Source organism: Eulemur rufifrons, chromosome 28 (assembly GCF_041146395.1).
Source record: "Eulemur rufifrons isolate Redbay chromosome 28, OSU_ERuf_1, whole genome shotgun sequence".
NCBI classification, from domain to species: Eukaryota; Metazoa; Chordata; class Mammalia; order Primates; family Lemuridae; genus Eulemur; species Eulemur rufifrons.
Window position 1 is genome coordinate 49,721,478 of NC_091010.1, and position 12,440 is coordinate 49,733,917.

Sequence of the window (12,440 nt, forward strand, 5' to 3'; positions counted from 1 at the left end):
AAAAATATGGAACACTTCAAAAATTTGCATGTCATCCTTGTGCAAGGGCCATGCTAATCTTCTCTGTATCGTTCCAATTTTAGTATAGGTGCTGCCGAAGCGAGCACCCTGCCCACCTTTCTGTGTAAAAACTGGCAATAAAGAAATCATCTGACCTACCTTTTTTTTTTTTTTTTTTTGAGTCAGAGTCTCACTCTGTTCCCCCAGCTAGAGTGCAGTGGTATCATCATAGCTCACTGCAGCCTCCAACTCCTGGGCTCAAGCAATCCTCCTGCCGCAGCCTCCCGAGTAGCTGGGACTACAGGTGCATGCCACAACACCCGGCTAATTTTTCTTTTTCTTTTTTCTTTCGTAGAGATGGGGGTCTTGTTCTGGCTCAGGCTGGTCTCAAACTCCTGGCCTCAAGCAATCCTCCTGCCCCGGCCTCCCAGGGTGCTGGGATTACAGGCATGAGCCACCATGCTCAGCCTAGCCCCTCTCTCTTGATGGCCCTATTCATCCCTGCAGCTTCAGGCATCCCCTCCACGTGGGCGAATCCCAAATATCATCCCTCTTCCTGACCTTGCCACCGAGCACTTGGCTCTCACACCCAACTGCCGGCAGGATAAAGTCATTCCCGAGCTAAATCCTTAGGCTGCCATCTTTCTCTCCTCATGCAGACCTGGCAGAGATGGGGACTGCAGCTGCCCAGGATGCACGAGAGGGAGGACTTGTACAGCCAAAGTCCACACTTCCAGTACATTCCTGCCTTGCCCAGCTGGCCACTGTGTCTCCCAGAAGAGGCAGCACATGTCTGAGTGTTCTCCCAACCCCATCCCCTGGCACAGTGCTTTCTCTGCAGTCGGTGCTCTGCAAGTGCTCAGTATAAGAAGGCAAGAGTATTGAATGCAGTTTGTGACTTTTTACTGGCCAAGATGCTGTCTTCTTGGAGCCCAAAGCTGCATCCCTGAGCCTCCTTCCTCAGGCTGGGAGCTCACCCATGCAACCTGGGCCATCTCCAAGGCCTCCCTCCCCACTCTTCCGACCCTATCACTGCTAACTGCTTTGCCTAAATCATGCCCCACCCCAGCGCCATTGCAGACATTTGCATGGCCTGACCACAGCCAGTAGGTGGGGGGAGGCTGAGCTGCAGGGATTTTTCTGGTCTCACAAGGTCCCTTGGCAAGAGCTCAGGAGTGCAGAGATCGTCTGATAGAGGGGCCTGGGCTCCAGTGGGTGGACGTACCCATGGGCCCCTGCAGTGCCCCAAGGTGCTGAGAAAGGGGGTGGAGGTACCCACAGCCCCTGCAGTGCCCCAAGGTGCTGAGAAAGTAGAAAAGTATGGGGTGAACCCGGCTCTGCTGTCTGTGGCCACTGTCTGTGCTGATGGAGGCGATAGCAGAGCATGAGTGTGTGTGTGTGTGTGTGTGTGTGTGTGTTTGGTGGTGGGGGTGGGGGTGTTAGTGAGTCATCAGGGAGGGGCCAAGGCCCAGAGGAGAGCAAAGGCTAGATCTTCCCCAAACCCTTCCTGTTTGGGCTGCCAGAGATTCAGCGGCAGTTTTTCCAGCAGATCTAACACTGGCATTTCAGGGGTTTTTGTCCCTGAGCTAGACGCCCATACCCATACTTGGCCACAAGGAAACCCTCGTCAGGGTGCCAACTTCTTGCTAAGGGCAGCAAACAGAGGCCCCCGGGAATGTCTGGGGGAGGGGGCAGTCTTAGGAAGGGAGCCCACTGAGCTCTGGGGTCAGGCTGCCGACAGTGACAGTGGGGCCTGCAGGCTGCAGGGACAAGGCTGATGGTGACGCGGAGGGACAGAAGGCAGGCCAAGGAAGGAGCTGCGTATCAAAGGAGGCCGGCCCACACAGAGGCTGCTAGCAACAGAACTGGTGGGACTTGGAAAGGTGGGAGCCGGGAGGGTTGGCCCCTGGATATTTCAACACAGCAAAGTCCCTTCAGCAGGACAATATAAAACCATTCCTCTGTAGTAGCCAGCAAAAGGCGCTAACTAGTGCTTTTGAGAGGAAGTCAACCAGCAGAGCTTGCTAGAATTTATTACAGGAACTTCGGTAGTCGCTGCAGGAAACCCAAGAACATTAAAAACAAATACACAAACAAAATTATCCAGAGAGCGGACTGATGTGGTAGCTCAGAGTTAAAACCAGGCCTCCTGGGATGAAATGACACGGGGGACCTTGGGCAATTTAAACTCAGTTTTTTTCTTCTAAAAAATGGGGCTAATCATCATACCTACTTCAGTAATGAGTTAATATGTGCAGAGAAGTTGGAACAATGCCTGACACCACAGTAAGCACAATATAAGCATACCCTGCTATTATTATTTAGAATTGACATCTAGGGCCCAGAACCCACGGTGTACCTGTTTAGACTCTTGCTACTCTTAAGTGTGGCCTGCTGACCAAAAACCAGTCGGTAACACCACCAGCTTGTTAAAAATGCAGAATTGCAGACCCAGTCCTGGATGCACCGCATGGGAACCTGGTCTACACTAGCTAGTGAAGCACACCTGAGGCCACGCCAGAACCTTGGTAGAGATTGGGCTATTTTGGGAAGGCTTAGGCTGCCTGCCTTGGGGGCCCCACGGCCTGGAAATCCCTTGGACTCTTGTTAGAGGGGTGGGGGCCCTACACGTCGGTGTGCTGGGACAGCCTGGTGCCAGGGGCCATGGTGGGGGCGCGGTGGCTGAGGCCACCCACCCAGAGCCCGGGGGAGGCCGCAAGGTCGAGCGGCGGTTTGCTGGAGTACCAGGTGCTCAGGAGGCGGTCCACCTGCTCCCGGCTGGAGATGGCGCGCAGGTGGGCCTTCCCGCTCCCACTGTCCGGGTCCTCTGGGGGTTCGGGGGGCACCGGGTCCCCGCCCGCAGCGTCCCTGCGCAGCCCGCGCGCCCGCAGCTCGCTCCGCATGCTGGCGAAGAAGTGCAGCACGCAGCGGTGCGCGAAGTCCCGCGCGTGCTCACAGCACGTCTCGTCGAAGAGCTTCTGCTCCAGGTCCACGTAGTTGCTCCAGTACCTGCGCTGCAGGAAAACGGTCTGGTCGAAGCAGGGTCTCAGGCAGCGGGCCAGGAAGGCCCCCACGATCAGCAGCAGCGCGATGCTCCAGCCGATGGCCTGGAGGGTGGGGAGGCACGAGGTTGGGTGTGGGCGGGGCCCGGGCGCTGCACCTGCCGCAAAGGTGTTCCAGAGCCCCTCCCTTTACTTATTCCGTCCTTCCTCACGTCTATTCACCTTCCCATCCAGTCATCCTTCCTACCATCCATCCTCCATCCATCCATTTTTCCTTCCATCCATTCTCTCATCTTCGCATCCATCCACCCATCCAACCACATCTCCACCCATCCATCCAATCACCCTTCCTCTCATGTGACTCTATATCCATCATCTTCCCAGCCAGCCATCCTCCCGGCCATCCCTCCATCTGTCCGTCGTCCATTCTCTTAGCCATCCACCTCTCCTCCCATCCATTCATGCTCCCATGCTCTCATCCTTCCTTCCACGTATCCATCATCACCCATCAACCGTCCCCTCATCTTTTTAATCCAGTCCTTCACCCTCCTGTGTGCTCAGCTGTCCAGCCTGCCCATCCCTGCTGTGCTTTGTGGGGGCACTGTGCTGGGCACAGGAGGTCCCGTCTTTGCTCCCACAGAAGAAACAGACAATGAAATAGACGATGACTGACTACGTGTCATAGTGAGAACTGTGTAGGGCATCACAGGAATTCAGAGGAGGGACACCCGACCTGAACTTGGGGGCTCAGGGAACGGTGATGTCCAGGCTGAGACCTGGAGGATGAGTGATACAGTTTCCCAGCATGTGAGCAGGGAACAGTGTCCAGGCCAAGAGTGAGGAAGTAGTTCTCTAAGGCTGGCAGACGCCTCCCCCTCCTCTCCACCTACCAAAGCCATAGTCTCTTCAAGGCCAGCTTAAGGCCTGGGAAGCTGCGTGGGCCTGGAGCAGAGAAGTCACTTGCTAAACCACAAAGACACATTGGAATCTCTGTCATTTAGAGATGTGATTTCCACGATTTACAAAGCTCTCTCATTTGGCCTCTCACAGGATATTCCCAGCACCACCAAATTTAAGGTGAATATTTCATACACGAGAAGCAGAAAACCAAAGACCTTGCTAAATTTTGTGTGCCTGAAAACTCACCCTGGTCTGACTGCAAATTCCGTGCTTTTTCCACTCAGCTGGGAAGAGCTAGAGTATTGAAGCCTGCAGGATTGCCACAGTGGAGGAGACCAACCCCCACCCCCACCATTTACTTTGCAGGAGACACTGAGGCCCAGAGGGGCAATGCCATGGCCAAGGTCACAGTCTGAACCAGAATCAAGTGCATGCTGAACACTGGTCCTCCCTCCACTGTACCATGGGCCTGCATTTACTCTAAGCCTGTCTGGGCAGGGGTTGTGTCTTTATTATCTATAGCTCTAGTGGTGCTCCGTGTGTAGTGGATCCATGTAAGTAATTTTTGGTGGGCACAGCCCAGCACTGGGGCCCTGGGAGAGGAGGCGGTGGAACCTAGAGTCTGGGCTGGGGGTTGGGCTGGGTTTGCCCCCTGGTTAATGGAGTTGGTGCCCTGTGCAGAGCCCAGCATCTGGGGAGGACCTGCATTGTGGGAGTGTATCTCCAGTGCTTTCCTGCCACCGAGCCTCCTGGGAGGGGCCCAGCTGACTTCCAAGAGGGTATGGGCACCCATCTCTGAGCTGGGGAGAGTAAGCGTCGAAGGTCCCACACTGTCCTGTCCTGTGTCATGCTCTGAATCTCCCCATGTACCACCTGCTTTTTGGTTGTGTCTCCAGAGAGGGGAGGAGCCTCAGGAATCATCTGTACATCTTTACCACCCCACCCCACCCCAGAACCAATGCAGGACATTTGGGAGGGTGCCAGCGCGGGGAGGACCACCCCAATTACCTGTGATAGGCACCGCAGGTAGCGCGACACTGCCTTCCGAGCAGAGCTGTCCCTGACCAGCTCGTCCTCCTTGCAGGGCACCTTGGCCAGGAAGAGCTGTACCTGGCTGGGGGTCATGTTGGCAAAGTCTAGAAACTTCTCAGGGTCCACGGAGCTGCTGAAGGCACACACAAAGCACTTCCCGTCAAGGAGGGCCAGCAGAATCCAGACCAGGGGGGCGGCCAGCGCCCTCTGCAGCACAGAGAGGCACATGTACCTGAGCACAGAGGAAAGAGGGGTCACAAAGGGACACTGGAATTCAGCTGCAGCAGGAAGGCTACAGGGGAGATGCAAGGATGGAATTCCCAGGAGGGCTGGGAAATCCCAGGCGGGTTGCATCAAGCTGCAACTTCCAGTGTAGAGGTTTCAGCAACAGAAGGCAGGGAGGAAGGAGGGCCGGGGGCCCCTGGGCATCCCAGGACTGGAACACGGAGGAGTTGGTATACCTCCTGCTCTAGGCCTTGTAGCAGACACCACAGGTGCCCTGCTCGTGCCAGGGGCATCTATGGCTTTGGGGACAGTTCTATTCATGTGGCAGGCCTGAGAGCCTCCTACCTCAAGCACCTGCCTTGTTCTGCCCCAGGGCTCTGGAGGACTCTCAGCTCCTGAGAGGGGTAGGCTGGAAGACTGAAAAGTTAACCCTGAATCAACTTCAGCCCAAGAGGGACGGGCCCAGTGGATAAATAGACCGTCTTAGACCGTCTTAGGTGTGTCCTACATACCCTCTTAGAGGGTCCCCAGAAGGATTGAACCCAGTTGCCCCCTCATTACCACATTCTTTCCAGAGCCTGCTTTTGGGGGGAGCCTACACTAAGACAGCCCCGCCCAACAGCCCTCCCAAAGGCAGCGCCTCAAACGCCGCCCCCGCCCTGGGCATCCCCAGAGCCCACCCTCTCACTGGCCTCAGGCACCTTTCCGGACCCACTCTGCCCCTCTGGTGACCTGGGCTGGGTGTCGGTCGCAGAGCAGGAGCCCAGTGGAGCTGCTCACACTGGACCCCAGAGGACAGGCAAAGAGCCCAGTACGTGAGACCCTGCTCGCGGCTGAGTCACAGGGAGTGTGTCGTCCCCGAGAACTTGAAACAGGCTGCCGTGCACAGGATGCAGATGTTGGCTCTAACTTGGATCGTGCACAAAACACAAAATAGCCTGTGCATGCGTGACCTACCCGTGGGGAATTATAAATATGTCGCAGGCAGCGGTGGCTCCAGTGTTTCCTTTGGAGGACAACGCGATTAGAAGGTGGAACTGGGGACTTGTTATGGAGTCACATTAGATGTGTCCGAGAACACCTCAACTGTCTGCATCAGGGAACAGGGGTCACAGAGCAGTTCTGTGACCACACAGAACAGGGGTCACAGAACTAGATGTATCTGAGAACACCTCACTCTCCGCATCGGGGAGTGGGGGAGAGGAGGAGATGGTGAGTGGGCTAACACCCCTCAAGCCACTCCTGCCACGGCTCACACTTAGATATTTTTTACAGAACACCAAGGGCAGCTGTTCAGCTTGGGCTGTGGAATCGGCCTGTGCTTGAACCTGCGCGGTGCCACTGCCTAGGTGAGGGAGCTTGGTCCAGCTACTTAACTCCTCTGCGCCTCAGCTTCCTCATTCTTAAAAATGGGTGAAGGAGCAGACTCAGGGCCCAGGTGAGAATTCAGAGAGGCCGAGCACTCACTCGGAGCACTCAGCACAGAGCGCGGCCCTGGTTGGGGTGCAGCCAGCCAGGGGGCACTGATTCTGTGTGCCAGGCTCTGAGGACACAGTGTGCGCCAGGTGAGGCAGATGCAGCCTATAAGCAAATCATTGCCTCTCACTACGTGCAAAAAACTGCTGTGCATGCCGTGGGGTGGCCCTCCATATGTGTGGTGAGTCGTAATCCACGGCCAGCATCGCAGATGTGTTGGGGCTCAGAAAATGATACCCCAAAAGGACGGCCTCAGAAGCAGCTTCAGAAGCAGCTTCAGAAGCAAGTTTTTCTCTGGCCTTCTCCTGCCTTCCTGTCTCTGGCCCCTCATCCTCCCCCAAGGCTAACCATAGAAACTAGAACAGAAACCAGAACCTTTTCCCCCAAGACAGCCAGGAAACCTAAAAATATTACTCTAACATTCCCCCTGACTTTCTGTCTAAAAACTGGCCGTAAAGGAATGATCTGACCTACCTTGTCTGACTGTAGGTCATAGGACCCCCATTCCAGGGAGGGTCCTGCCCCACACCCAGAGGGAAGGAATCCTGCAGAGAGAGGCCGAGAAGAATCTAGACAGCCTTGCTGGTGTCCCTACTCAGCCTATTTAGCATCAGCTCATACCCTTTTGTCCAACCGTGTTTCTACATGGCTGTCCACACTCTGTTGAACCTAAGCATAACAATGGACAGTTTCCCCTGTGTCTTGGAGCTTCATTCTGAAGGCTCCCGTGTCATGTAAAACTATGATCAAATGAATCGGAATGCCTTTTCTCCTGCTAATCTGCCTTTTGTCACCTGATTTTTGAAAATCTTCAGAAGACACAGAAATTTTCCCTTCCATCGTACAGTGGCCTGGGTAATCCTTGGGAATCTAGATCAGTCCTATGTAAACTGTAGGACTAGAAATAAATGTTTCCAAAGTGGAAACTGGCAATAGGTCTCTGTGAGCTGATGGTTCCTAGCCAGGGAAAGAGGGGAGCATGCCTGGAAGTGTCTGGGGGTAGGGGGAGCACGCTATAATGTCCACAGGGAGTGGTTAGGCCTTGGGGGTGCAGCTGGCAGTGCCTGTGGGGTGGGGGAGCCCCGGCAATGCCATGGGTCACCGAGTGGCATGGGACTGCACCTGATTATGCCTGGGTCCTTCCTCCGGTGCCCCGAGGGCCGGCGCCACTCCTCGACCATCACCACGGACTGCCGGTTGGCAAGGAGGCCGCAGAGGAACAGGGCGAGCGGGGGTGCGAGCAGCAGGCCCAGGCCGTAGAGGGCGTTGTAGCGCGCCAGGCAGGGGCAGTTGAAGTCGAAGGAGGAGTACAGCTTGATGGTGACCGCGGCCAGCAGCAGGCAGATGCCGTTCATCACCGACTCCGAGCTGGACTGGAAGTGCTGGAAGAGCATGCGAAATTTATCCATGGCTCCGGCTGGGGTGGGGGGACAGCCGTCTTGTGGGGGCTGTGAGCGCTGGGGACAGGAGGAGCCTGGGCTCTGCAGGAGGTTCTCTCTCCTCCTCCAAGGGCCTGAGGGGACAGAGAGGAAGCAGTGTCCAGCCCAGCCTGGTCTCCTGAGGTCCAGCCAAGGACTGACGACAGAGGCAGGCTCTCCCCACCACGGCTCCCCTGCCCAGCCCTACTGTCCCCTGTGCCACTCCCTCCTTTGGGGAGTGAGTCACCTCCATGACCAGCCAGCCCAAAGCACCTCTAAGCAAATGGGCCCTGCCCTGTCACTCCCCCTCCCCGGCCCATTCCTCCTCTCTCAGGGCCTGGATGCTCAGGCCAGACAGCTGCTGGGGCTTCCTGCTGGGGACAGGCAAATTCTGGGCATGGTAAGGCAAAGACGCTGATGGAGCCAAGTGTATTTTCCAATCTTGGTCAAAACCATGACTCGACTCAGCTGAGCCCGGGGGGATGCCATGTTGGCTGTCAGGCTGGGGGAGCAGGAGGGGCACCTGTCCCTGCCTGAAGGCTTCCTGGAGGAGGAGACCCAGGAGAAGAGTCTTGAACTGTGTTTTAGTGTTTCCCATGGAGGAGAGGCCTTCCAGGGAGAGGGCACCTCAGGTCGGAGGTGTCAGGAGAGGGGCTGGAGGGGTCGGGGGGGCCTGCAATTCTCTCCTCCACCTTGCTCTGCTGCCCTCCAGGGCTGCCTCCTGCCTGCCTAAAGCACAGCTTCCTGCCTCACTCCTCTGCTCAGGCATGGCCGGGGCTCCCAGGGCCACCTTAGCTTGGCATTCAAGGCCCTCCTAACTGTACCCAGACATGTCTTCCTGCCTCTACACCTTCACTGACACCATCTTCTCCACTGGAAACTCTTACCCTCCCTCCCACCTGCTCTCCAAGAGGCAGGTCAAATGCAGCTCCTCCACCAAGCCACGCAGCGACCTCAGCTAGGTGGGAGCCCCTACCCGCAACCGGCCCTGGGAAAGGCGGCCTCGGCCTGTTGCTAGTCTTTCCCAAGTGTTGGGGTGGGTCTCCCAACTAGGTGTGCCTGGCAAGGACAGGGACCTGTCCTGTACCTTTTTGTTTTCTGCAGCAGCCGGTGTGGTGCTAAGCACACAGTAAGTGACAGCGAAAGTTTGTTCTTCACGATGTTGATGCTTGGGCCCTCTTATTTTATTACTTATTTATTTTTTAGAGACAGGGTCATGCTCTGTTGCCCAGGCTGGAGTGCAGTTAGTGGCTCATAGCCCATGGATCATAGCCCACTGCAGCCCTGAACACCTGGCCTCAAGCGATCATCTTGCCCTACCCTCCTGAGTCACTGGGATTACAGGTGTGAGCCACCTCGCCCAGCTGGGCCCCTTCATATAATATCATCCCTAGCTCTATTCCCTCTCCACCTGCATCCATCTGTACCTACTTCCCTGTCTGCTCCCAGCGAACAAATGATTGCACGGTAGGTCTTGCCTTTAATTTCTCTCTGTCTCTGTCTCTGTCTCTGTCTCTCTCTCTCTCTTCCTTTGCCTCTCTCTGTCCCTCTGTGTTTCTGAGTCTGTCTGGGGCTCTCTCCCTGTCTCTGTCCCTTTCTCTGTGTTGCTGCCTCTTTCTGTCTCTCTCTTCCCTCCTCACCTGCTACCCACCCCATGACTGGCCCCATCCTGATGTCATCAGCCCGGCCTGGGGAGAGAGGGGAAGCGGACACGGGAGCCTGTGGGTCTGTTCCTGACATCACAAATCAGCTTGGGCCTGGAGGATGGGCTGGGGTGGGCAAAGCACCCGGACCCCAACTGCTCAGACTCTTCCTCCATCTTCGTCTCTCCAGCTCACTCGCTCCTAGCCCAGGGCCACCCCTGAGATGAGGAAAACCTCAGAGACCGGGGTGGCCTTGACCCCGCTGACCCCTGCTCCATCCAGCCTGGACCTGTTGGCAGCTTGGACTCGAGCTCCAAGTAACGTCCTTAGTTAAATGCATGCATCAGCACTGCTGTCCTTTGCTCAGATCCCGGGTCCTCACGGTCACAGACACAACTTCCCACCAGCCCCCTAGAGCACACGAGGTCAGCGTCCCTCTGAATCCAGCCCGTTCTCCAAGTTAGCTCACCCCACCTGCTACAGCTGCACGGACCCTCCTTTCATACTCACAAACAACGTTTAGACAACGAAAATATCTTCATTTTTTTCTCATTAAGCACACCAGTGTGAAAAACTTAAAAATAGAGACCACGGACATTTCTCCCTCACCATACCTGCAGAGCCTGCCTGTCTGTGGCAGTGTGTGGCCTTCCAGACTTGTGCCAGGGCCGGCGTGGGCAGCGTGGGTGGGCCTGCCTGCTGCTCCTTGGGACAAGTGCCAACCACTGTGAATGAACGACTGAACGCCACTCCCCAGGAGCACAGGACCGCCTCTGGCAGAGGAACTCAAGTGCTACCCCCATACCTGCCCGTGTGACTCTTGATTTGGGGAATGTCTTTGAAACCACCGCTCCTCCTCCAGACACTTGTGTTCCAGCCCCTCTGAAGGGTGACAGCTCAGCTGTTTGAGGGGCCACTGGAACCGGCAAAATGAATTTTGTAAAGGGCACTTAGCCTGTATTTTAAGCCAGACCACCCCAAATATGTCCTGTAAATTTCACAACTATCTGTGTAGTCTGGACTTATTATGCCGTAGCAACAGACAGAAACCTGGGCCTTACTTGTTACTTTTATTTTACAGAATTTGTATGTTAGTCCGGGTCCTAGGAGACAGGATGACCTGCGTGAGGGATGGCGGGGAGAGCCATCGAGGTCACGCCAGTCTGACACTGAGGGCAGGGGAGGGCAGGGCAGGAGGTGAGGAACCCCTCACTGACAGTTCATTCCCCCGCTCTCCCGATGTCGCAGAGGACGGCCACCACCACATTTACTGGTGGGGTGCAGTCCCAGGAGGCTGGTGTCCTGTCTGGTGGGACAGAGTCAGCAAGGAAGCGGAGGTCCTCCTTCTGTGCCTCTCAGCCTTTATCACCCACTGGGCTGTTGACCAGAAAAGGGGACCGTCCCGGCCCAAAGGAACAGGGTTGGGAGGGTCCTGCGCACACCTGTCTTGTTATATACCTTCAAGGGTATTATCTCACAGGGTGAGGGGATGGCTTTGAATTTTTAAAAAACAATCTATATTTTTGAATTATCTACTTCTATAATAATGTTTTTTTTTAATTTTGTAATAAAAGCTATAAAATTGTTTAATTGGAAAAACTCAAAGGGATAAAGGGATGAGGTGAAAAGGTGATCACATTTTGTGGCCTGGAACCCAGCCTGCTGCTAGGAGAGGGAGGAAGAGAGAAAAGAATAGGAGGAGAAAGATTTGTTTTACTCATGCGCGTGGGAAGATATTAAATATTAAATTGTGGATCTGCCGCATGATAATGCCTGTAACCAGACTTTGTCAATCCACTCCCCCGATCTAGGGGGCTGAAGCTATGTTTCTTAGGGTCTTTTAATTCTGGAAGAATTTTTAAAATTCACGGCCTTTTAAATGACTTAAATCTTTTTTTCAAACAAGTTGTAAATGGATTAATTTGCAATTGGATGATCTTTATAGAATATGTCTTTGGTTTCTTTCTTTGTTTTTTTTAATTTTTCTTTTTTTTTGGGACAAAGTCTGGCTCTGTCACCCCCAGGTAGAGTGCAGTGGCTTCATCAAAGCTCACTGCAACCTCCAATTCCTGGGCTCAAGCAATCCTCCTGCCTCAGCCTCCCAAGTAGCTGTGACTACAGGCGTGCACTACCACACCTGGCTAATTTTTCTATTTTTAGTAGAGATGGGATCTTCTTGCTCAGGCTGGTCTCAAATTCCTGACCTCAAGCAATCCTCCCGCCTCGACCTCCCGGAGTGCTAGGATTACAGGCATGAGCCACCATGCCTGGCCTGTTTGTTTTTCTAATTGAAGTGTGGCAGATATATTCTTGCGGGTCTTCCAGATTTTTTTTTCTTTTAGAGGGAATCTGGATATTACTTGAGAAACATTGGCTTTACCATTCTTGGAGTTCTTGTTCTTACGAGGGCTTTTTGGGACTGGATGCCTGTTCCCGGAGAAACTCACCGCATCTGATAAGTGAGTGGGGTGTGTGTGTGTGTGTGTGTGTGTGCATGTACCTATGTGTGCGTGGGTGTACATATGCATCTGTATGTGTGTGCTGTGCATGTACATACATATTTGGTGTGTGTGCACATAGTGTGTGTTTTCAGAAATACGGGTGCAGTTGTGTTACTACGTTGTGTGTTGTGAGTACCGTCTCCCCTGAGGTTTCTCTTTCTCTTCCTTTTCCTTCAAAGGCAAGGCATCGGATGCGCGTCCCACTTTTCTCCAGGACTGGGAGACTACTGTTCCCGTGTGTGT

At 54.6% G+C, this 12,440-nt stretch overlaps 1 protein-coding gene and 1 non-coding gene across 2 annotated transcripts; both read right to left on the reverse strand.

Annotated features, from left to right (window-relative positions):
- LOC138376693 (U6 spliceosomal RNA) lies at positions 1 to 107 on the reverse strand. Its single transcript, XR_011231678.1, has one exon. It is a non-coding gene; the product is annotated as a U6 spliceosomal RNA (small nuclear RNA).
- Positions 108 to 2,624: 2,517 nt separating this feature from the next.
- Positions 2,625 to 8,044, reverse strand: CALHM3 (calcium homeostasis modulator 3). The gene is made up of 3 exons (XM_069460981.1): positions 7,758 to 8,044; positions 4,911 to 5,166; positions 2,625 to 3,107 (listed from the first exon to the last, which is right to left on the reverse strand). The coding sequence occupies exons 1-3, from the start codon at positions 8,042 to 8,044 to the stop codon at positions 2,625 to 2,627; spliced, it is 1,026 nt and encodes a 341-aa protein (XP_069317082.1).
- Between the last annotated feature and the right edge of the window lie 4,396 nt (positions 8,045 to 12,440).

Bases quoted from the DNA above. Each gene is read 5' to 3' on its own strand.
- CALHM3 (XM_069460981.1), bottom strand. From the start codon at position 8,044: ATGGATAAATTTCGCATGCTCTTCCAGCACTTCCAGTCCAGCTCGGAG. The intron at 5,167-7,757 runs GTGCAGTCCCAT...CTCTGTGCTCAG, and splicing joins AAGGACCCAGGCATAATCAG to GTACATGTGCCTCTCTGTGC. The intron at 3,108-4,910 runs GTAATTGGGGTG...CCCACCCTCCAG, and splicing joins ACCTGCGGTGCCTATCACAG to GCCATCGGCTGGAGCATCGC.